We start from the raw sequence: 24,995 nt of genomic DNA, 5'->3' as shown, positions 1-24,995 counted from the left end.
AAATCCATCAATTGCACCCAACAGGGAAGAGAAAGGGAAGTTGAGAAGGAAAACACACAGTTCTAAAACAGTTAAAAGCAAGCACATGTTCAAGTAAACAACACAGTTACTGCAGCTGGGAGTGGCAGAAACCAGGGATCAGCAACGGAGCAGAGACCGCAGCAGACACACAGGCTGGCTACAAAGTTGAGACCGAGATGGAGGGTATACTGCGGGAGTTGCTGATTCCATTTCTCTAAGAGTATCTGGTATGGTATCTGAACAGAGGCTATTTCAAGTAAAGAATGAAAAAAAAAAAAAAACCCTTTAGAAGTGACTTTGTGCTCTCCACAGGACAGCACTGTGACAGAATCTAATTCTCCTTCATAATTGCATTACGACTTCACGCAGAAACCACAGACACCCTGGCTCTGAAGTGAGTGTGGCTCTGTGCAGTAGGATTTATTAAGGTATTGTAATCAGAAGGCTGGAGAGATGTGCTAGCCCACCCCTGTGAATCAACTTGTGGGGTCACTATATTGTTTTACAACATTCTAAGCGTACAGGCAAGACGCAAACAGTAACTTTCCAGTAGAAGATAACATAGGCTGTAATTAACTTGAAAAATGAGAGTGCCTAATTGCCCTAACGGAGGCTTTCTTCAAACTTCATTCTGTAGCTGTCTTTAAAAAATAATCTTTGCAGTAAGCCTAGGAGAAAAATAGGTCACAGAAAGTTGAGGTGGACTTAATGGTGGTATAGGGCTATGAAATTAAAAAGGCCTTGTTGAGCTATTGTCTCTATTTTAATTTTAATTACAATGAGGGAAAAATTTATCGTACATTTATTTTATATGGTCAAGAAAAAACAATCCCACGTTCTTGCAAAGCCAGTAAGTGTGTATGGTCTTAATAGTCACTCCCTAGCTGTTTTATGAGTATAATTAAACAAGGTAACCAAGGACAGGGCCTGGACTGCTGTTTGAAAGATGAACATTTCGCTAAATATCGACTTTCAGTCTCCCAGCCATACAAACAGTTTATGGAACTCTACCTTGAATAAATTAAACATCACCTATATTTCACGTGACAGTATATTTTCAAAATCAAAAGGCTCGGACGATATGTCAGATTAGAGACTCTAGCTGTTTAACCAAGAAGCAAAAAAAAAAAAAAAAAAAAAAAATCCCCAAAACAAAACCCACCAAAAAATGTGTGTGAGGCAGCTGGACACTATTTAGTTGAAACAGTCATGTGTAAGCTCCACTGTGGCACATTCTAATCCTTTCATATGGATTCTCTCCAACTTAGAATTGTTCATTGAGTGTGACAGACTGGGGGTTTAAAACTAATCCATAAATTAGTCTGTGGTCTCAAACACAACGGGTGCCATAAATGAAAATGAAAATCCAAGAACAAAATTAAATTTACAACCTTAAATACTTTTTCTTCTCCAATTGCTCTGTGGTGCTCCTGCTTTACAATACCCAGATTCACTGCAAGGCTGACTTTTTTGGGGGGGCAGGGAGGGGTGGGTGTAGGGTATGCATTAAAAAATGCACAGGGTAATAACCCAGAGAACCCAATCTGCTCGAAAGCAGAGCTTAATTGTAAAGAATTTAAATTCTGCCATTTTGATTGTCATAAGCTTAGATGAAAGCATGCTAAGCAGTCCAGACATATTTTAATACACTTTCCCTTGGTTTATTTTCTTAACTAAAGTCAATAAGGAGCCAATGGGTTTTCTTAATTGAATTCCCCTTCGGTTTGTGTTATGGTACTGCTTTAAATCTAGATGCCGGGGCAGGCGAGGAATTCCCCTGACAATTTTATTCTCACAGTTGTGCCACACTAGCCAATATATATTATAGTTTTTTTTTCCCTTTTCTTTCTTTTTGACACACTTGAAATCTATTGAAAGCAAACATACATGTTGAAAAATTAAACTTTGAAATTTATTTTCTACCCATTTCCCAGTTAATTTTCTTCCCATCTATGTTAAGTTTTAATTAAACTCCCATTTCTCAGGGATGGGCGAAGCAGATAGGAATGAAGCTAACAGTCCCGAGTATGAGACTCATGAGAAGCTCCCTTTCGTCTTCACGTCGCCTCTCCTCTGAGGGGAGAGACTGACCCGTGAGAAGCTCCCTTCCGTCTTCACGTCGCCTCTCCTCTGAGGGGAGAGACTGACCCGTGAGAAGCTCCCTTCTGTCTTCACGTCGCCTCTCCTCTGAGGGGAGAGACTGTGCACCAAGGATCTGAAAAAAGGGGACTGGGTTTGGTTTTTCCTTTGGTTAATTTCAAGTTTTGTGAAAACCTTCTTCAGAATTGTTCACAGGTGCTGCTATGCCCCTGAGATCTTTGCATTGGCAAACCAGATGTTCTGAAAACAATAGGAATCTGTACCGTGGTTTCATTTAACAAGGAGAACAATTCCTCTCCCACGGTGTATGTCAGTGCTGGGTGGGAGGAGAGGCAGAGAGGGGTGAGGCACAGTGACGGGAGAAGAGAGGGACATAGGAGGCTGAGGGTGGACAGTGGGGAGCAGCTCCAGAAGTAGCAGCTGATACTCGTCTCCGGGTAGATACTCCCAGGGCTGGGTCCTTCCTGCCAAGTCCTACAATTCCCAACACTGAGATAGCTCCAACTTTCTAATTCTAAGTAACCTGTATTTAAAGTGAGATGATTTTTTTTTTTTGCACTGTTGTGCATCAGTCTGCAGTATGAAAACATGTCAACTCCTTCTCTCTTGGATTCTTTTTCAACAAGGAACATAAGAGTATGGATGATGACAGAAATGATGATTAGAAGCATTAGAAAAATTTTCACTTCCTATCCCTCATCCCCTTTAAAAAAAAAAAAATGCAGAATCCGGTGCCCTTCACCACTAATTTCTTCCATTCTCTCGTAAGTCAATATGGGTCAAAACCAGTTGGCTATTGACGGTATCTGTAATAAGCTTATCAGCAGCAGTAAAATAAAAATGGGCACACTTGAGACAGTATGGAAAAAAAATGGTCAATGCACTTAGGGGGCACAAACCTGAAAAGGGAGCTCATTACAACAAAGACGGCCCCTGAGTGTCTGCTAGTGCCCTCGTAATAGTCTTGTCACCAGACATACTGGCATATACATCAGCAACATTTGGTAAGTATTCAGTACATGATGAATGAAAAACAGTCTTAATGGAGTAGATACAAACTCAAGAAAAAAGGCAATTTAGTAAACATTCTAGGATCAGAGATGAGTATCTCCTAGCAACAATGGTTTAGTATATACCCAGGATATAAACACACACAAGACATGCACACACGCTGAAGATAGATGCTTGAAGTAAAGTTAGGTCTTCATGCTTAATTTCCAAAATGCCATCCTTTCGTATCCACTTTCTATCCATTCCCTGATGGCACAGACCGAATTCTACCTCTGTGATGATCTCGTCAATCTTCTGCATCAGCCCTAAGCGCACAGTACCTCTTGCTGTTGAGTTCCAGTGGGTATAATCTATTCCCTCAGCTATATATATTTCAAGGGGTTCCAGGAATTTACTGTCTCCATGGGTGCTAGGACACCGCTATACATATTATGGGTCCTTGATATTTGGTGACTGAATGCCTTATGAGCATTACCCTTAACATCACACAAATGTCAACAGCAGAGTGTAGGGGTCATGAAGGTAGGACCCTGGAGAACACACAGCTCAATGTGGAGCAAAGCTCTGTAGTCAGTCTTAAGACAGGTGTACTTCTTCCCTTTGCATTTAGGAAGCTAAAAACATGTGCCAGGGTGTTGAGTTTCCCCAATTTGGCATCTTCTACAAATATCCCCGAAGGACAAAGGCTGCTCTCACCTCCTTTATTTATGTGATCTGACCCACAATACACACAGAAAAGCTTACGAACAGGAGACTATGAAAGCCAAAATAATAGTGTGAGCCTGGGGGACATACTTGCTCCAAGGTATATTGAATACTGGGTGCTCAGATGCCAATAAAAAAATCCGTGCTGTTTTCTTTTCCAAGAAACACAAAATATTTAATTGGATATGTACTTTCAAAAACAGAAAAACTCATTTAGAAATGACCTACTTCATTCTTATGAAAGGATTTTTAAATGTGTTTCAGATTTTGGCCCTATAGCTATTCATTTCTTATTCTAAGGTGATTTTAATTTTTTAATTTATGACAGTTGCATGTATAAGTGTGACCTACAGGTTGAACTCCTCCTGGCCTGAATTTTATATTTAGGCTGCTAAGGGTGTTTAAAACTGAGTGCTGACTATTTTCTATGGTACTTTTCTCACCAAGCATCTAACCCAGGGCACAACCAAGCAGATCCAATACAATATCCACATTAACTACGGAAGGAAACACAGAATATTTCCCTAAGGTGACTGACCCAACTGGCAGACAGGGGTGGAACTATACCCAAACACAAAACAGGTGTTTTTATGTACATGTGATATACAAAATCAGCCAATTTCAAAGAAAGCTCAAAACAAAACAATGCTCCCGCCTCTATGGCGATAGATTTTTTCTTTGACTCTGGTTTCTGAAAGGAATCTCCATGGAGGACTGTTAGCATGGGTAATGGTTGGCTGTCTCTGTATTTTAGAAGAGGATGCCAGGGACAATTTAAATTATGCAGTTTGCACTTTCATATTATAGCGTGTATCTTCCATGAATGAAACCACACAGACTTGATGTAAAAAGAAAAAAAAAAAAAAAAAAGTGGGGGCCTGCCAGTAGCAATAGTCAAAACAGAAATATGTGGTTAGAAGATCAATGTACACGAAAGAGAACAGAGACACCAGAGAATCTTATGGGACATCACAGGAGGCTCTGTGTGGCTCCCATCCCAACTCCATCCCTCAAATGGCTTCTTATTCAGAAAAAGATTCTAATGGTGGGTGAATAGTTACAAAGCCACAACAATGCTCATATGGCAAACTGACATCAAATCATCCTTTCAGGACTCTAGAGCCTGCAAAGATCTTCCAAAGATGAAGCTACCTTTAGATGTGGCCTTTACATGTAAGTCAGGAGAGCTTCCCCACGCAGAATGGATGTGAGGCAGGGATGCCCTACTCCTCCACCCACCTATGATTCTGGGTGGGGAGCATCAAGTTAGGCTGTCGTTGCTGAATAGCTAAGTCATATCTGTCTCTTTCGCGATCCCATGGACTGTAGCCCACCAGGCTCCTCTGTCCGTGGGATTGCCCATGGCAAGAATACTGGGGTGGTTGCCATTTCCTTCTCTAGGGGATCTTCCTGACCCAAGGATCGAACTTGTTTCTCTTGTATTGGCAGGTAGGTTCTTTACCACCAAGCCATGTGGGAAGCCCCAGGTTGGGCTCACAATTCCTCTTTTACCAGGACCTCCAGAATGAAGTGCTAACATGTTTTGAGGGAGTCAGGTAACTGAGAACTCATGAAGGCCTGCCTCCCTAACAAGGGGAACAATTCGATTATTCCGGTTGTGGAAGATAAAAGACAATGCTGGAACACTTCCTTTCAGAGACATCAGAAATCATCTATGACCTTTCGAGTTTCAAAACATTTTTTCGACTGTATTTGTACATTTTGGTTGTAATGAAATTCTGACCTAGGGAATGTGTTTCAGTCATTGCATTTGCCTGGGAGAAAAGAAATAAGATGCCTGTGGGCTTCCTCTTCCTTTTTTTCTTTTTTTTTTAAAGCCAACGCTTTATGTTACTGTCACTAGATTTAGCTGTTGAAGCTTTTAAGGCTAATGGTTAGCTGTAATGTACCAAATAGTACAAGAAAGAAGAGGAGTAGAAATTAATTTAGCTCTCCATTTGTCAAGATTCAGTCTGGAAGATTTTTTAGGAACCAATCTAAATCTAGGGGATGGCCTGGACCTTTAAAATGGGACATGGAATCATTCGGCTCCGTAACCTTTAATCTGTTTGAAGAAAGGAGCAAATGTTAAATTCCACAAGTACACTTTCTGGGTAAGATAAATATATATAACACTGCTTGTTAAGACATAGCAAGTCTGTGAGATCACATCCATTAAGGCAACGGATCCTCCAGTGTTGTTTTAGAGGCAGCTTTACTTGAACGACTCCTGGGTGTGCCACTGAGAAATCAGGGCATTCATCACCACAAGGGCATTTTGTGTGTAGAGAGGGTTCAGCTAGGAACATCAAGAGGCCAAAAGTGCATCTATGAGATCATCTTTCGTGACCTTGAGCTGAGAGACCAGGAGATGAGAAGGAGGAGCAGAGAAGTCCCTATAAAGGTACCTGTGATGTGGCCAGAAACATAGCATTGCTTGTTTTTAAAATTTCCTCTTAAATGGAGTCTCTGTGGTTGGACCTGTGATAACAGTGAGTTGCAGCTGTTTCAGGACCTGCGATGAGCTTCAGTCTGGACTGAAGGATTAGGAGTGTGATTGAAGCGCCTCTGCCGAGTTGCTGAAATTGATGGCGAGAGGGGAGGAGTTGAGGGGCTGTTAAGAAGGGTCTTTAAAACAAATAAAAATAGGCTAAGCTAGTGAGAGGCCAGCCACAAATGAAAAGTACTGGCTCCACACTAAGGAGAAATGTGGCGCTTATGCTGTAAACTTGACTGGTTACCTAGATGGAACCTTCTACAAGGAGAGGTAATCAAGGTGGGCTCATACCTGGGCAACTTCTGTAAAGAAAAAAGACCATTGATGGGTTTTCCCAGTGGATTCACACAGGCAGGGCAGTGGCGAGTGGGCTGATGCAATTTACAATGACATTCAAGGGGTCATTCATAGGAAAATTCATGAAAACCTGGGAACAGGAGCTCAAGCTTAATTGGCTCACTACTGGGATGAGAGGTAAGAAATCATGAAAGGCAAACACCCGGCCCATCGCATGGAGAGACGTTAGCATGGTTGCTCTAGAAATCAGAGTCAGGAAGGAGTGTCTTTGCTGTCCTTATTAACGATACAGAAAGTGGCAGGAATCTATTTGCTCTACTGATAAACTGAGTTTACTTAAGAAGCAGAAGAAACTAACAGAAAGCTAAAAAGGGAAATACACACAGATAAGAATTTAGGAAGCAGCCTGGCTGAGTTTAGAGCGAGACACAAACACCAATTGATGGATTTTCAGAAGCTTTTCAATTAAGGGCACACACTGATGTTTTCACAGACACCATCCTCACTAGCGGCTTATTTCAAAGTTCTCTGTTCCACTGTAATACTTAAGAAAGGTGAAGAAAACTGAAATTAGACCATCTACTGTTATATTTCATAAACTGAAGAGGCCTCCTCTTTCACTGACCACTTAGAATTTTCATTTTGTCTATCTCACCGAGTCCTGTGAAAACTGAAAACATCTCCAGAAAGTTAATGTGAAGGATGTTTGTCATATCTAGGGTGGTAAGGAGGCTAAAGATGAGTATACTATTCAGCGATTTTAAAGAAGTCCAGTGATAGGATTGTACACCAGAGCACATGGTTCAGAGATGGAATGCAAAAGTTAATTTTTAAAGAGTTTTTTTTTTTTTTTTGGGTCTCATAGAATAATTACTTTTTCGTGTTTCTGGGGCAGGTACCTGTCGACAGCAGGTAGGTGCAGCCTTGTGTAAGGAAATCTTGCATAACTAGCTGACATGGTAAGGCTATAACCTTTCCCACTCTGGTTGGCAGAGAAAACTCCAAGCCTCCCAGACAAGCAACATCAAGCATTGAGAGCTGCTGCGGACCAGGAAAAAGGGACTGGAAGGCACACCTCCCCTCTCAGTGATGGTCAGAAATAGGAGACAGTGTAACTTTTTGAATAAGTTTCAGAGAGTCCAAAGAGCTAAACCACAGAGTGATAGCTGCTATGGCCGCCTCTCACACTCCTCCAACGTTTAACGGAGGGCGGCGAAGGGTACAGGAGCGCCCAGCGGGGAAAGGACGGTGGGTCCCCCGGCGACACAGTCTCAGCAGGTACTCTCTGGGACAAAAAGGATGATGCATTTAGGAACATGGCCCACACGGGCATGGTAAAGGGTGGGTATTTTCTTTCACGTGGATTAAGATGAAATTAAGACAAGGAGAGGATCCAAAGCCAGGATACTTACCATTTTGCCAACCGTGGCTAAACACAAGCTATCCAGCCTCTAAGAGCTAGGCTGCCATTTTCCCTAGCGTTTTGCTTTGCATGGTGATGCTTAAAAGAGAATTCTGCAAAATAGCTGATCCTACTGTTAAATTGCTTGGATGTTAAAGATTTTTCTGAGGTCCTTAAGATTCAACTTGAGAACATAGTATGTAATGTCTTTCAAATTACCAAATGAAGGAATACTTCAATTCCAAGGATTCAAAGAGACCTTTTAAGGCTTCTTTTTTTTATACATACCAGAAAGACAATATACATTCAGGACATTTTCAATGGCAATGAAGGTACCGTACCTGTGATGATGGTGAGGATGGTGGTGGTGGTGGTGGTGGTGGTGGAGGTTGTTGTGGGAGGAGGGATAGTTGTGGGGGGATCTGGATAAAAAAAAAAGGAAAATCAAACCCACAATGCTGAACACAACAATGACCAGTAGTGACAAAACAAAGGCATGAAGACACTGAGATGTTTGTTTGATGACTTTCCTCTTTAAAACTCAAAATCCCCATCCCCCCACAAAGATTTATGTCTTCTAATCATATCCCAAAGCCTTATCCAGAAGAGCTAAGAAAAGAAGAAAAGAAAATTTGTACTAATGAAGTGAACTAGGGATGAGAAGACGAGGAGTAGGAAAGGGAGGAAAAGATAAAAACATACGACACCCTCCCAACCGACTTCAAAGGGTGGGGTTAGACCGACTCAGGCCCCGAGAGGGTACAGTGTTTGCAATTTCTTTTATACTTTTACCAGTGGGAGAAAGGAGGAGATGGCGCTGCTCTATCTAAAGGGCTCCTATGGGCCAAGGAAGAGTGCTCGCCTGCCTCTTGCTCTCTGACTGTTAACTTCATTATTCTCCATCAATACATCCCAGCAGGAAGTAAAACTACTTCTATACTTGTAATAAATACAAAGAAGAGAGAATGTCACCACTAAATATCAAGTTCCAGGCATGTGAGATTTTACTGAGATTTTATTTCTTAAAAGTCAATAAATTTTACAACTTATAAATATTAATGAGTTCGTCGCCTTTGCTTAAGCCTGACCTACGTGGGCGACAGTGATAAACACCAAAGAACATTTCCATCTTGTAAACAAGAGAGCTAAATATAAACAAGACTTGACCCTCAAAACCAGGAAATCTGATAGGGAGTTCTCTGTCAGGTGTTTGATATACTGTATATTCTTCTATAATCTCAAAAATTATTTGGAGGGGAAAAAAGGGAAGGCAAATATAAAAGAGAAAAAAATTTTTGACCCAAATGATCAAACTGAATGTGTTAAATTGTCAGCAAGACTTTGAACTAAAGCAATTATTCTGCTATAATACAGCATTAGATGACTTGAAGGCTTTTGATTTTAAATTTTATCTAAAGCCCGTCAACTTTTTCTCCTTGACACATCTGGTGTCCTTTCATCTCCAAGGGAGCTCCCCGACTGTCTAATTAATACATCTGAACTTTAATTATATAATGTACCTTTATTGTTGGCACAACTTCCTGGAAGTTTACAAAAACATTATCTTGGTGTTTGGTTAGACGGTCTGCTTAAAAGATTCTACCATTGATCAATAATCCGAGGTTTTCGTTTTTCTCACAAACTTCTCTCACACATACACAAATGCACAAATGTGACAGGGAAGAACCAACAGCAGACGGGTCTGTTCTAGGGGAGACTCTGTTGATTTAAGCTGAGGGTGCCAGCAAACTACTAGTGAAAGCAGCCTCACACAAGCGCCAAAAGGAACCTGTTAAAAAAAAAATTCATTCTCCTCCAAGAAGCAGAAATGATTAAATTAATAATTTCAAATGGCCTTTTTAGAAGAACAGACAGTACGTGCAGTCGAGCTTTGTGGATACTTGCTTATGGAGGCCACAGGCGGGGAAGCATTTTGTGACCCGGCGGACCACAGGACGCACGCACGCCTTGTGGCAGATGCAGGTGAGGTGGGGACGCAAGGTGAGCGAGGGCACGGGTCCCTCAAGACATCCTGCTCTGCCCACGCCCCAACTCAGCTGCACCCAGAGACGTGTCTTCTTTGTTCTGATTCAGTGACGATATTTATCACTCAAAAGGAACATCTGTAGCTGGGAGACCTCCCCTGATATACTATAAAGCTATTTCTGTTCCTATTTCTAAATGCATTGGCACAAAATGTGTGATGTCCACCACACAATCAAAGTGCACCTGGAGGTGATTTGAAACTACGATTATGGACACGGAGAGGTACAGAGACTAACGAGGGCAGAGATTTCAGAAAAAAAGGTCACCAGTCCCTTTCAGTTTGGGAAAATCACACACTTTCAATTATTTTTACCACTACTGGGGTAATTTGTCCTTCACATGTGGCTCAAGTGACCTAAATGAATTAGATTCTGTTACCAGGTATAATGCTTAGATCACTTCTAGTGTTAAGAGCAATGTGAGGTCACTATTTAAGAAAATACAGAGTGGAGCTAATAAGCTATTTGACACATAGAGGCTAAAAGAACAAAACCAATTGGGGCTGAGGCACTAACTAGATAGATTCTCCAAGTAAAGAAGTTACTTCCAGAGAATTAAACATTTTAAAGGCACGTTAACTCTGAGTTCGTAAAGAACTTTGAAAGTTACTGTAGTAGCGCAATCAATTGGCTTTGAAAAGAAAGCCTACTTAGCATCTTCTCAGATTGCTAGAATGTTTGATCACGAGAGCAGCAACAAGTGGAGTGCGCATTCTAGCCTGCATCCGAGTGTTACTGCCAGCAGTCACAGAGGGAGGTAGCACACCGAGGACCTAGCCAATTGCCCAGGCCAGGCAAAGCGCCCCATGCTGGGCTGGGGAGACAGGTGGGTATGGATGCCCTTGCCTAAATGGATGCGTCTCTGTTTCTTGTCTTTTAAATAATGCACTCTGGCCCAGAGAGTTCATTCCCAGAGAACAATCCTGTCCTACCAGGAAGCAGAGAGAAAAAGAGGAACTACAAAGAAAGACACACATTTTACTACAGACTTTGGAGTCCAAGTATAGTGACTCTAAAACACACTTAGTAAGCTTGTGCTTGGGCAACTTATGTGACCCTTTGTAGCTTCATTTTATCATCTGTAAAACAGGAGGATGATGCCATTATCTGGTCATCCTGTTACTATGGAGATTAGAGGTGATCATGCACGTCAGACTGTCATCTTAGCACGTGGAAGGAAGTGAGAGAGCCCTCAATAAACGCTAAGCCAGAAGCTGGGATCCAAAATTATTCAAAACTACCTGTCCATCAAATCCACAAAATGTTTCTCATCTTGAGATGTTGGAATGGTGGGTACAATAAATCAAAGTTGTTTTTCCACATAACTTAGTCTTCTGAATCAAGGAAGCATATAATGGACTGGTGAAAATTTGTATCTGCTTTTTTAACATCTGCCGTTTTTAAAGAGTTGAAAGAAAGTCTGTAAACCTGTATAACAGCAAGGTGGGGGCCTTGCATGAGGTTCAAACCCTGATGTTAAGGGGCGGGGGGTGGTTCATAGAAGTAAAAAGGAGGGGTGGCTGAAAATGGGGACACACAGAACCTCTTCGCACCTACATGGAGAGCCATTCCTTCCACTCTGATCTCCTTAACTACTGGGGAGAATTAATGCTATAATGTGTGGACAACAGGCCACATGGGTTGTGTGTAAAGAAAACACACTCAAAAGTCTACATATAAAGTGATTAGATATGAGCTTTTAATTCTGCTTTATGCTAAGGGAAAAAAACCTCAGGTATAGTTAAGGACTATATTTTAATATCCATGTAAACATGGGGTATATCATTTCATTAAATGATTTTTCTAGTTCATCAGAAAGATTGTTCTCCTATTTTCTTCACAGGGAAAATGGTCAGGTTCTAAGATGTTACGGAGTAGATTTCCCATATGTAGATTTGTGTGTGTATATATCACATACACTTATTCTTGGATTATTTATATGGCTCACTTGAGAGAAATGCACATTCCTGCTCATATATTCACACGACACTGAAATTGTCATGTGTATGGTTATTCATTCTGTGTCAAGTCAGCTCATGACTATTCTTCCTGGTGTAAAACTAACTGAGAGATTCAATTGGACAGGAGAGACTCAATTTGTCATCATAAGACTAGACAAGCGGTGCACTCCTCAGCTAAATAGAGAATATTCACTAGACACAATATTGACCGTAAGCTGTAAATGGGAAATAAGTTTAAAATGGCTGGTACAAGTAGATGCACAATACATATTTGTTGACTAGAGAGTGAAATTCCTGATCACGTGCTTTAATAATCCTGCAAAAAGATATTAAGAAAACAGACAAATAAGAAAAAAAAAAACAAAAAACATTTGTGTCTAAGGCAGTGGCTATAGTGGTTAACGGAGCTACCAGGGACCTTCTATTTTTTTTCCAAGTATTTACTGGCTTGCGACATCTGGGATGTAATAGCTTCATGCTGAAAATAGGATAGTTCTGCTCATCAAAGCAGGAGAAAGGCTAGCCCAGGTATCATCAGAAAATACCACTGGGAATAGACTTTCTGAGCTGAAGAGCCATTAATTGGTAAGGCTGAATTTCGCAGTCATTATTTCTAACATAATCTCCATAGCTTGTGCCTGAGGACACAGCTTTCCTCCTCAGCATGACCCGAGTCTGTGATCTAGTGGGAAACCCCCACGGTTAGAAAAGGAAAAGAAAAGGCGCTGTCCTCCTAGTGGAGGCACTGGGGTCCACCTCGGGCCAGGCTTCTTTAATTCTTGAAGGAAACAAACTGGTGTTTTGGCTTGCAACTTGACCAAAAGCTTTAGGAGTGAATTACAAGCAGCAGCTACACAGTAAATGAGTCAAATGGAAGAGGGCTACATCTTCTCACGTACCGTATACATACAGCATATAATCCGAATGAGCTTTCCCCACTATGTTGGAAGCCTCACAGCGGTATGTACCATTATCTGTTTTGTTTAGGTTATTGATGAACAGGTTGGGCCCCGACAGCACGGCATGTTGAGGCATTTCATCATCGACTCTCACCCAAGTCACCATCACAGGCCTGCAGAAGGAAGGGAGAGAGACAGGTTGCATTATGACTTCCCACCAAGATGTCTGCATCAAACTTCTCACCCACGCAGTAAATGAATCCCATGCAGGGTGACACAATTAAAGAGGACCTACTGGAGATAATTTTAAGTTCACAGAATTACAGCTGTGAAGGCTCCCCAAATCTGTTTGGAATATAATTCTCTTAAAAATATTATCAGATGTTGAAAAACTTTCAACAGGCCACAAGCAGGAGTCTCATTATTCCCAATCCATCTTCAACAAACCAGCAAATAAACCATGTGCCCTATTTTTATGCCCTGCTGTGCGGTTTCACACCAATTCAGACAGGACAGAGCTCACCCATTGTTAATCATCTCATTAATTAGGGGGAAAAAATCAAATCCTGGGCTAGTGATACATGCATTAATCTCATGGTTACTAACACACAGAGATACTGGCTTAGAAAGTTGTGATACGTAAGTGGATTTCTTGTTTCGCAGAAAGGAATGGACTTTTACCTCTGAATAGTGCTTTCTTTGGCCTCTGCTGTTTGAAAAAGAAAAAAAAAATCACCTCTTCTCATTCTGGAAAGATGCAGTCGCTTCCTGTCCCCTTATTCCCTACCCTTAACCTACCCTCCACCAACCCAAGCTGCCACCACACCCTCCTGGGCCAAATTCCACCGATCTACATGTTCCTTGGCAAAGTGCGTGCCCTCCGTGGCCCTCCAAGGCCGCCAGTGCTGCTCCCCTTGCCCAGCGTGTGCACCTGCAGGGGCCGGGGACAGGCTCCCAGATCAACGGCTGGGGAGTGACGACACCTCCATGTGGACCCCGGGGGCCCCCAGCACTGGCTCATCACAGCCAAGTTTGTTTTCATGATTAGAGACCACGTTTGTAGCCATCAGGAAAAGCAAATTTCACAAGGTACTCCAGAGCCCCAGTTACACACACACACATAGAGTCTCTTTCAAACTCACTGAATTTATGATCCTTCAAGGCAACCCCTATGAAATCGAGGCCACATCTAGGACCAGGTCTGAAAGCTGCCATTTCCAAGGCAGGGTCACAGGGATCCGAGCACGGAAGTAGCTTCCTTTCATTTCACGCACTACCTCCAGGAGCAGCATCAGGACCAAAGACCCGTGCTTCATAATGAACGGACACTCAAGTGGGCCCTGTCAAGCAGCATTCCGGTGTTCCAGGGGGATGCAGAGTCATGATTTTTCTTTAATTACATGTGGGTTTGTCATCACCACCCAGTAAATTATTTAAAAATGAGCCTTGCATATGTCTTCCTCGCAGGCAATGGCGAATGGGTCTGCCTGGCAATCAGACCTACTGTCCCGCTGCTTGACAGCTGAAACCATCAGTGGGGGTAAGCGCCGAGAACATTCACAACATTTAATGGCAAGTTAAATTACCATTTTTATTGTATGCAATTTCTTGAGAAAATAAATAGGTAATATGCTAGGAGGGCCAGCAGCGAGTAACGCGTGCTTGCTCAGAAAACCGTGCACCCAGGCCGATTGGAGAGGAACAAACAAATACCCTCTCTGGCATCAATGTCCCGGAGGAAACATGTAATTTACTGTCCCCGTGGCACATTCAATTGAACACAGTACCTTCTTCAGAGGAAAAAAAAAAAATACAGAAACAAAATATAGGTTAGCAAGCCATAGTCTGTAAATGTGGTTAATGTGGCGGGTACTATGTGTGGCAAGAGGCCGGGGAGAATTTATTTTTTTCTGCCACTGGATGGTTTTGGAGGGGAGGTAAGCTGCTAACGGGGACCTAATTCAAACAGTTTACACAAAGAAACAGCTGAAGCTTTTGCAGTGCTCAAAGGAGAAGAAGACTGCTCTGGTAAAGCTGGAAGCACTTAAAACCAAATAACTTCGAAACACCTGAGGAAAAGGAAAGCAAAAGGAAGACCACCTCCTTCCTAAAGATCATTTTTAACAGCTCCAATCGGTGAGTACCGAGAGAAGCAAATTCTCGGCCCTGGAGAGGTACGCATTAAATAGGCAGGGTTGATGTGGGAAGAGCGCCCACAGGCCCCCTCTGGCTCTCTGTTCTCTCAGAGTTCATTGCTCAGCTGTCACGGGAAGAATTCTTTCCAAAGACTTGGGGGAAGCTTTGTGAAGATGTGAAGATGCGCGGAGGTCCTTGTATGAAAACTGTGATAAAGATGCTGGTTAGCAAAACTCTGAGAGGGGGTTGATAACCACAGCGTGGGGACAGCAGAGGGAGCTCAATGCTGTTTTTTGTTGGGGATGAAAAAAACAATCTGAGTGCTCCGGATCCCCTTGCTGACCTGTGGTTCCACGCGGTGAGTCCACACGGTGTCTTTGCCCTCAGTTTGTTTATTCCCCGGTAAAAACAATCTTTTTTTGTCTTAGAAAGATGAAAAGACACCTCCTCCTCCCCAAACGAAACTAAGAGCTAAAGTGGTACCACCACATGGCTTTTGCCGTATCAGTGGTAACATATGTAGTTTCTCTAATTCACTTTCACTCATTTATTTAGCAGGGGCAAATGAAGTAGCTTTTTATCCTTTTATACTTTTCAATAAAATAAAAGAGTAAAAGTCAGTTCTTTTCCCTTCTGCAATTTTTTATATATATATATATATATATATACACACACACACACACACACACATTCCTTGAGAAAAATTCCCAAACCACTCCTTACTAACAAAAATATTTCTAGGAGTCACTTTTCCTTGAGGGAAGAAGCAAAATGAAAAGTAAGGCACATTTGCCTACAGCTGGCCCTAAACACAGCAGCTTAATTTAAGTCTGAAAACCATCTTTCCAGCAGCTTAAGACATTAGCACAGAAGGTAGCAGATATATCATTAGATTGTGGGCACACTAAAAATTTATTAGGATTATTTTATGTGGGTAAGAGAAAATAGTTCTGACAATCATGCTGATGATAATAAAATAGAATTAGCTGAGATTTCAATCTTAGCTGGCATTTCATTTTTCTCCCCAACCACAGATATTTATTCCACTATTCACTGAATATTCTTTTATTTCCTGAGAAAGATCTTGCATCCTCTACAGCAGGAGACAGGTGACAGGCCGAGGAGTTGTGAATGCACATGTCCGTGTTGTGACCTTTACTGCTCATGACCCTCTGTCAACCTTGGCCTTCAGAACTTACTGGGGCTTCCCGATGGCTTCACATGTTAACTCAAGCGCGTCCCCTTCCCGGGTTAGGCCTTGTAGAGGGTAAGTCATCTGAATATGCACTTGAGGCTTATCTGTACGACAACAACACAAAGTAGAATGTTTAGCAAATGATATCATCAGGCAGAACCAGACCTGCATGCTGTCACAGACCCCATTCTACCAGCACGCACACACTCCCCATCCTCATGCTTTCAGTAACATCCTTCTAATCAGTGAGTAATCCTGGCATTTGCTCAAATTAAATTGCCTAATAACTCTAAGGAGTGAACCACAAATAGATAAGAGATTCATAAGCCAACTGTGCCACATCAAATATTTCCTGTGAAACACATTTTGTTACATTGAAGTTTATCTCCAGACTCACTCAAGCTAAAGGAAACTCATTTGCCTTCATGCTGAGGTGAAGCCACAGATATCTGTGGCGCTCAGAATTGATACATTTTATCATAGATCATATATTACTATGTGACAATATGTTTGACACTGCATATTAATAAGTTTGCCTCTTGTTTTCAAATAGGAAAGGCAAAACTTCTGAAATCCATTCGAGTGGCTCCAAATAAAGAACTGGGAGGTTTTGCTGGCCGCTAAAGAAACTCTAGGACATCTCAAGGTAAACACATCAGAAGGAAGATGACTGACAGTTACTGAGGGTCTACTAAGGGAGGAACCACCCCTGGTGGTTGAAATGCCGTTTTAGGGATGAGAACACTGGTAGGTACCTAGAGAATGATGTAGGTCGTCCAAGGTCATAGCGATAACATAATGAGACAGTCCCAAGAAATGTATGTTTATAGGAATTCAAACCACATTTCCCAATGGCAATCCATAATTAAAGCCAAGTGTATCGAGTAGAGCTTCCTAATGCAGTCAAGTACTTAGGTATTCTGAAGTGACACTCTGCTAAGGGAGAGAACTTTCACGATGTCAAAGTTTCACGATGAATAGGTATTCTTACTTCCACTACCTATTTAGAAACTGTGAGTTTGTGGGGGTGTGGGAATGAGTGAGGAATGCTAGGAGGTACAAGTACTACGGAGGGAAGGGGAGGGGTCAGAATTAATTTGGATACACACAAAAATGTATTTACAAATAAAACCTGAATGGGTTTGGGAGGGTTTTTGTCCCCCTATACTGAACTAACAAGCTAGTGATCCCTAAATCAGTTTTCTCATTTAATTTTGTGGCTCCATAAATGTATATTTTTGGAAATGTACCGAAGAGGTAATACATGTGAGAGGGCAAGACATCAGTTGGCTGAAAGGTCAAGCCAATTTCCATAACTTTACTTTCTTGGACAATCACATCATTCAAACAACAGCCCCTTGGCCTTTTATAAGCAGTGGTTCACTCATTATTATTCGCCATGTGGAATCAGGGTGCAATGAGAAATACAGTGGGGTTCAACCATCTCAACCTGCATACAGCCAAACAAGCCACATGAGGTCCTCTCTAGGGATGGTGGCGTTGCAGATGCATTTTTACAGTCGTGTTCCTAGCACTGGATCTTTCTGACTCTTGAAAACCATGTGGCATCGAAAATCTTTTGAGAGCGGCTTCCTGTGCATCGGTGCGCACTGCGCGCTGATCTGGTAACGCTTTCTGAGGAGCTAAGTCACTTGCCAGAGAACATAAGTTAACAGGACTGAAGGCTCCAGCTGACTCCTGCAAGCAACACGAGTCTATTCTTGGACTTGTTGGCAAAGGAAAATGGCATAGAGGTCTCCAGATACTGATAACTGGGTAGGGATGCTAGTCATTAAAGAAAGCCAGAAATCCTCATAAACAGGATGGCCCTGAATGAACACTGCGGGTCAAGAGCTCCTGGACACCCTCCTTTGAGAGTTCCAAATAATACTGTAGGCTATATGCAACCGGTGGGTGACATGGGGGTCTGTTATTTTGGGTGGTATAATACATGTGCACACAGAACTGGGTGGTAAAATTTATTTTAAAAAACCCCACAAGATATCAAAGAAAAAAGGGGAAGAAGGTTATGCCATTGAAAACACAGACAATAAAATCCTGGCTCCCTTACAATTCATACTCAAAAACAGCAGCACTTTTGGAGTTTCTGGTTAGGAAACCTCTGTCATCCTTACCCAGGAACTGTTCTGAGGAAAGCTAAATTCAAAGCCTCAAATTTGGGCTGAAATGTAATACTTGCTTATAGGTTAATCTCTGATCCAAGCAAGGTCTACATTTTCCATGCACCGATGACTTTGGTCCATTAATTAAGGAGAAGCAGAGTGCTTGCTGGCCGATGTGGAAGGCTTTTTTTGGTCCTTTTCTTCTTTGTGTAATTTACAAGCAAACAGAGAGAGCATATTTTTCAGCACTAAGGGTTTTTACATGCTCAACTTCCATTAATAATAAAGACAGTGTTGAAAATCTATCCACCCTGCCTTTTCAGTACTACTGAGTTTGTTTTAGTTAAATGCCTTTTATGCTCCTAATGGCTATTTACCAGTTGTCAATGGCTCACATAAATTAGGAAGAACATGCTAAGGTCTTGCTATACCTGGGATTTACATTAAAAAAAAAAAAATCATATACTTAGCCTTAGAAAATACACTTTCAATGTTGATAACTGATTTTCCCAATTTACTCTTTAGGTTTCTAGAGAAACATCTACCATCTACTTATAGGTACAGCTGCCACAGTTACCTTAATAGCTGGCTAGAAAGGTGAACATTAATCTCACTTGTATTATACAGAAAAATGTCCTCCTCTGTTGACACATGTAGTATTTATAGGTTTATTATTCGACCGTGGGCAGCTGAGCTATATTTACGCCCAACCTAGAAACCAAACAGAGGGTTTATGTGCCAAGATCCATCTCCGGGTGAAGGAAACTTAGAAAACAAATTTGATCTCCACTCCTTTGTCCTGAAAGAGGAACCTAAGTCTTCTCAACAGGTGGAATAGAAACCCTGGGGCTCTGCTGGGACCTCTAGAACCCAGGGCTGTTAGATTTCCCCAGGAAGATCCTGACTACAATCTGAGTGTGTCAAAATACTGAACAATCCAGATGGCTGATGGAATAGTCCAGAGCTCATCATTTATGCTTTAATTATGTTCATAAATCAAATGTTATAACCCACCAAATCTTTTTTGAAACAGAACCAGACTCCAAGATTTATTTTTAAGTAATGAGCTAAGTAAGGCCTAGTACATTTTCTGGGTGATCATTTTACGCCTCAGTTGGTGTTGGAAGGCACAAGGCTAAAAGCCAGATGACACTTTCTGCCCAAGTGCAATAACTGTCCAGAAATGTATCGCTCGGAATGGCTTAATGTCATTATAAAATGGAACTGCTGTATAAAAATAAGAAAAATAGTTAGGTCTATGCACTCATGGAACATTACAGTTACAGAGATGGCATCACCAACAGACAATCAATTAGGTCGAGGGATCTGAGGTTTTCATAATACACTGTAATTTTTTAAAAACCCCATAAAAGACACATTTAGCAAGACTGCTATAGCAGACAAAATTTGGCCATTAGTCAAAGTCGCACAGAGGGTTAAATACCAGGAGACTTTAGGTCACACTACAGTAGCAGCCAATTAAAAAACAATATTAGAAAGACATTCTGATTTGATGAGACTTTCCTTAAATGGACTTTGCTCTCTATAAAGGCGGGGGGGGGGGGGGAATATATATATATATATATATAAAAGGGAACTCTTAAAGAGGTTAGAATGGCTTGCTGGCAGATTACAATTGATTTCATGCCAGTTTGACCTTGCACCATATTCTACGATCTTTTCAGAAGATGAAACTCAAGACTCTGGAACCTGTATTTCACTTTCCCGTGTAAATGAAAAGTCACAGTCTCCTTCTCTCTAGATTACTGCGCTAATGTATCAGGTCTTTACAATTTCTTATTTTTAAAAAGAGAACACTGTGGTTTCCTTTTGCCTGGGATATTATCCTTCCCAGGTACCAGAGAGGAGCATTGCTGAAATAAGACAGCACGGCGGGAGAAGACCTGTTAGCCCAGGGGCTCCTGACACTTTCCCTGCCTGAGAATTTAACTCAGAGGACGTGGACCTCACATATTTGCTGATGCGCTGACTGCAAAGCAGATCTAGAAACATGAGCACCAATGTGCTTCTCCAGGCTCTCCGTGTGACTAAGATTTCCTCCAACATTCTGAAACACCTGTTAGAGTGAGACTGGAGGCCTCTGGACCAAGTGTTCATTGTTTTGGGCAAAGACAAGGGCAGGGTGGGGGCCCAGATGAATCAGACTGGCGGGAGGGCAGTGTGGGTCTGTGCCTGTGCATTCAAGTGGGGAAGATTTACCTGAGGGTCTTTGTCAATCATAGAGGATTACTGCAGTTCAGAGGAGCATGAGGATGCCAAGATGAACCTAAGATTTGGTGAGGGCTTAGGGGTAAGAACTGACCCCTATAACACGGCTGCCTAAACTGTTGGGCAAGGCCAGTTTTGCTCTGAAGGAGGGTGATGTCTAGTGACACAAGGAGGTTGGAGCTAGTGAGAGAACAGAGTCACAGCAAGCTCTCTGAGGAGTTAAAGAGAACATCTTGCAAAAGGCTTGCTTTCCATTGTCATCATACATTCATGAATAATTTTCACTGCCATTTATTTTGTTTGTTTGCAAGGTGAAGGCCCTCCTGCTGTTACATCTGCTGTATGAATCGGAGCACTTAAACGGCACTTCCTCGAAGAGGGCTGAGCTATGATGAGTGGGATGAGTCAGGCCTTGGAGGATGGATGTGGGACCGAAGAGCATGTGCCACATCACACAGTAAAATACAATTTCCTCTTGTTGCAACTTGTAAGTAGCTTTGTGGATACTGAAATGACTGTTTACTCAACAAAATCAAATTTTATTCTGTGATGTTGTGGCAGAGAGTTGCTCCAAGTGCCTTTGAAGTGGGGTGCACACTCACCCACACAGCACTCTTCCAGATCTATGAGAAATCTTCAAAATTTGAAAGTGAACACTGGGTGAGAAAACCCTCATAGCAAGAGTGTCCGCACAAGAATGTAAACTCTGTAACTAGAAAAGTTTTCGTTTTTTGTATCCCTGGTGCCTAGAATAATGTCAGTGACTGGAACATGGTAGGCATTTAGTATGTATTTACCAAGTAGATGAATGAATGAAAAAGTTGGGAAATGTTGGGGAATGGAAGTCTAGCTCTGCTACTGGTTAAATGAAAACTAGGAGACCATGAATCCACCTCAGCCCTGTTCTAAGACAGACAAGTCACGTTAAAATTTTCAAGTGTTTCTTTGAGCAGACATCCAGTTCAACAGGGCAGTCCAACTGAAAATAATTCAAAAGGAGCTGGGGGAAAGGTTTCTATAAAGACGACATGGAAGAAAAGCAAGGGAATTATTTGATTGTCTAGAGCTAAGCAGTTGCCTTCGGAGAAGGCAATGGCACCCCAATCCAGTACTCTTGCCTGGAGAATCCCAGGGACGGGGAGCCTGGTGGGCTGCAGTCCATGGGGTCGCAAAGAGTCGGGCACGACTGAGCATCTTCACTTTCACTTTTCACTTTCATGCATTGGAGAAGGAGATGGCAACCCACTCCAGCGTTCTTGCCTGGAGAATCCCAGGGACGGGGGCTCCTGGTGGGCTGCCGTCTATGGGGTCGCACAGAGTTGGACACGACTGAAGCGACTTAGCAGCAGTAGCAAGCAGTTGCCTTATTTGGGAAGCCTGGTTAGCTACCTGTGACTGGCTGGGTTTTATCGTCCTGGAGCGCACTGGGTTTGGTTTAGGTTTTGGTTTGCTTACGTAAGTTACCAAGGTATTAGAATCACCTGATTAGATTGGTTTAATGGCCTCCTTGTTAGTCACTTTTAACAGCTCTTATTGCAAAACAATCTAGCTCCCCAAATTTGAGGTTCAACACATGTGTTCTGATTTACATACTTTCATTTCATTACACATTTCTTTAGCATTTTGGGTATTATTCCAAGGTGGTATCTTAAGGGAAATCATAAACAATGGTGTTGAGCCATTCTTTTTATTTACTTTTTTGTTAATCACCTTAAGTATAGGAAGTTTTCTTTGGTTGTTCGATATTTTTTAAAACTTTTTTTTTAAATTGAAGTATAGTTAATTTACAATGTTGTGTTAGTTTCAAGTGTACACCAAAGTTGTTCAGTTTTATATATATACACACATTTTATATATATATATATATATATATATATTCTTTTTCAGATTCTTTTCCATTATGCTGCCAAGTCGCTTCAGTCGTGTCTGACTCTGTGCGATCCCATGGACTGCAGCCTACCAGGCTTCTCCGTCCATGGGATTCTCCAGGCAAGAACACTGGAGTGGGTTGCCATTTCCTTCTCCATTTCCATTATAGGTTATTACAAAATACTGAATATAGTTCCTTGTGCTACACAGTAGGTCCTTGTTGCTTACCTAGACCATATACACTAGCGTGCATATATTAATCCCAATGTCCTAATTTCTCTCTCCCACTCCTTATCCCCTGTGATCCCCTTTGGAGCATTCTTTTTAGATTTTGAGATGTTAGCTCTACAACCATTTAAACTTCCACAGACTCAAAATCTGACCTTGAGTTAAAAACCATTGAGAGTGCACATTAGAAGACTAGTTTCACTACACGGTATTCAATGTTCACAGCCTCAGAGACTCATCTTTCCTAAATACATTAGGTCAGACATTGGGTGAGATGTGGGGAGACAAACCTCTTTCTACAGGGTGTGCCTACAGGAGGCAGGGATGACGGCAAAGGCTTTCTTCCCTGGGAGTCATGTCATTCAAGTCTTGCTCACAATGGATTTGGCCCAGTGTTTTCTCTTTGATTTTTCAGTATTGGTGACTCAGCCTCCTGCCCCTTTGGGCACTGCAAAATGCCTTGCTAACACGCCAAAGAGTTAATAGCATCGGAAAATTGGACCTGCCTCTACTCTGTGTTAACACAAAAAACAACAGTTTAAAACATTAGTTTCAATCAGGGGGTCCCCCATGCCTTCATTAATTTTCAGAAGGAATAGTAAATACTGAAATAACTTCCCTGAAACTCAATTCATCACTTTAAAAAAAAATAAAAGAAGGGGACAGTGGGAGGAAGAATATATATTCTATTAAAAAAGAGAGAGAGAGAGAAAGATTAGAGGAACAGGCCAAATCTGAAAACGCCAGCTATTATGCTTGAAGAATACAACCGGGGAATAGAATTGATGGGGGAGAGGATGGGACACAGGAGCTACCATGGCAAACAGTGTCTTATCCTCCACTCCAAAGACGAAAGATTTTCCTATTTTCAGGCTTTTCTCCTTCCTTCACTGCAGGGCTCATCAATACAAGAGAAACATTTATTTTGGCCCAGATAAAGAACAGGTTTTGATCATCTCCTCAATGCCTAATTTTCCCCCAATTGAGGGAGGGAAAGAAAAAAAAAATCTAGCCTTCGGTGGACCCTGGATGAACAAGAATATGGATTTACAAAATACCTGGCTACATCAAGTCAATAAAACTCATTTTGAAAATGATGCCCATGAACACGATTAACTGGCAGATGATAATTAGAGCAGGGAAGGCGTTCAAAACACCCATTTTTAGAGGCTTTGTCTTCATTCACCCTTTCAAAACTCATCTCTTAAAATTTTTTTTTCAGATATGTGCACACACAAACCCCTCACTTAGATGAGGGTTTTTGCAAAACATTTTAAAGAGCAAGGCTACGATGGGAGAAAGCAAAAGACACATAACAGTAATTCCAGAGCTTCGGATTCACCTCGGTCCAGAGTAAGGCTTCCCCCCCTTGCACAGCAATCTGAATTCCACACTGAGGGTCACAGCTTCTCTTTAAATTCCCAGCTTATGTCTCTATGTGTTGCCACCTTGATGCTATTTAGACAGTTTTCTTTTAACGCTCAGACAGTGAACTGTTCTCCTTTAAACAGGCTTTTATTTGACAAGAGTGTTGGCTCAGAACTGAAGCTCCACTAACCGTGCTACAATTCTACCACGTTCTGCTATAATCAACCCTGTTGTAAATTTCAGCAATGCTATACACACAGACACGGGAAAGAAAGAAAGAAAAAAAAAAAACTGCACAGAAAGAGTTTAGGGTCATACATTTCAGAACATTAAAGAGCAAAACTGTTCTCTGCCTAACATCTAAGGAAAGAGAGCTTTGAATTCCAGCTCGCGAGCATAATTATTTTCTGTTTTAAACATTTAACTGCGTGCTGCTGCCGTATCCTTGTTGAGTCTCAGAATGAAAGCTGGAAAACTAAGAGCCCTACTGTACGTTCTTCCTTCCCGGCAACGGTCCTATGAGAAAACCTTATTAATGAGCTTGCAAACGAGCACCCAACAGGGAAATGTCACAAACAAGAGCGGCTAATGCCCCAGAAAATCAAATAACTGAACACTTGGCTGATTGTGGTGCTTTTCATATTTATAATAAAAAAAGGGAGGGGGGACTTTAATTCACTAATTCTGAGAGGTCAACACCTTGCTGAACAAAACAACTCATTTATTTATGTTCAGAAATCTCCAGATGATAAATTACATCGATGTTAATCACTTCAATGCATACTACACAATTAATAGCTGTACTCACTAAAAACGTAAGGATTATTAAAAGTATGACAGCATACACATCTGGCTGATTTTTCACGTAATTGGGCAAAACAAAATTCTCCTGGTACCACAAATAAGTGT

General features: G+C 41.7%; 1 protein-coding gene and 1 long non-coding RNA gene across 16 annotated transcripts in view; one reads left to right on the top strand and one right to left on the bottom strand.

The window, feature by feature from the left end:
• CADM1 (cell adhesion molecule 1) overlaps positions 1-24,995 on the bottom strand; it is a 362,986-nt gene that overhangs the window by 27,518 nt on the left and 310,473 nt on the right. For 7 of the 13 annotated variants that reach the window (XM_006079236.4, XM_025266853.3, XM_025266856.3 and 4 more), the window contains exons 6-8: positions 16,274-16,373; positions 12,939-13,111; positions 8,375-8,455 (exon numbers count right to left, since the gene is read on the bottom strand). In XM_006079236.4, the coding sequence (XP_006079298.3) occupies positions 8,375-8,455; positions 12,939-13,111; positions 16,274-16,373 (354 nt within the window). The remainder of the gene's footprint in view (positions 1-8,374; positions 8,456-12,938; positions 13,112-16,273; positions 16,374-24,995) is intronic. The other 6 variants (XM_025266855.3, XM_025266857.3, XM_025266858.3 and 3 more) reach the window with 1 other exon arrangement.
• Positions 14,366-24,345, top strand: LOC123329816. Of its 3 annotated transcripts, XR_006545406.2 has the most exons (7): positions 14,366-14,478; positions 14,940-15,074; positions 15,185-15,432; positions 16,823-16,915; positions 20,933-21,108; positions 23,941-24,071; positions 24,230-24,345. It is a non-coding gene; the product is annotated as an uncharacterized LOC123329816 (long non-coding RNA). The 3 variants fall into 3 exon arrangements; XR_006545404.2 differs by lacking the exons at positions 23,941-24,071; positions 24,230-24,345 and adding an exon at positions 23,615-23,750; XR_006545405.2 differs by lacking the exons at positions 23,941-24,071; positions 24,230-24,345 and adding an exon at positions 22,509-22,559.

This window comes from Bubalus bubalis, chromosome 16 (genome assembly GCF_019923935.1).
Source record: "Bubalus bubalis isolate 160015118507 breed Murrah chromosome 16, NDDB_SH_1, whole genome shotgun sequence".
NCBI classification, from domain to species: Eukaryota; Metazoa; Chordata; class Mammalia; order Artiodactyla; family Bovidae; genus Bubalus; species Bubalus bubalis.
The sequence above is the reverse complement of the archived record's forward strand: the minus strand, read 5'-3'. Positions and strand labels throughout refer to the sequence as shown.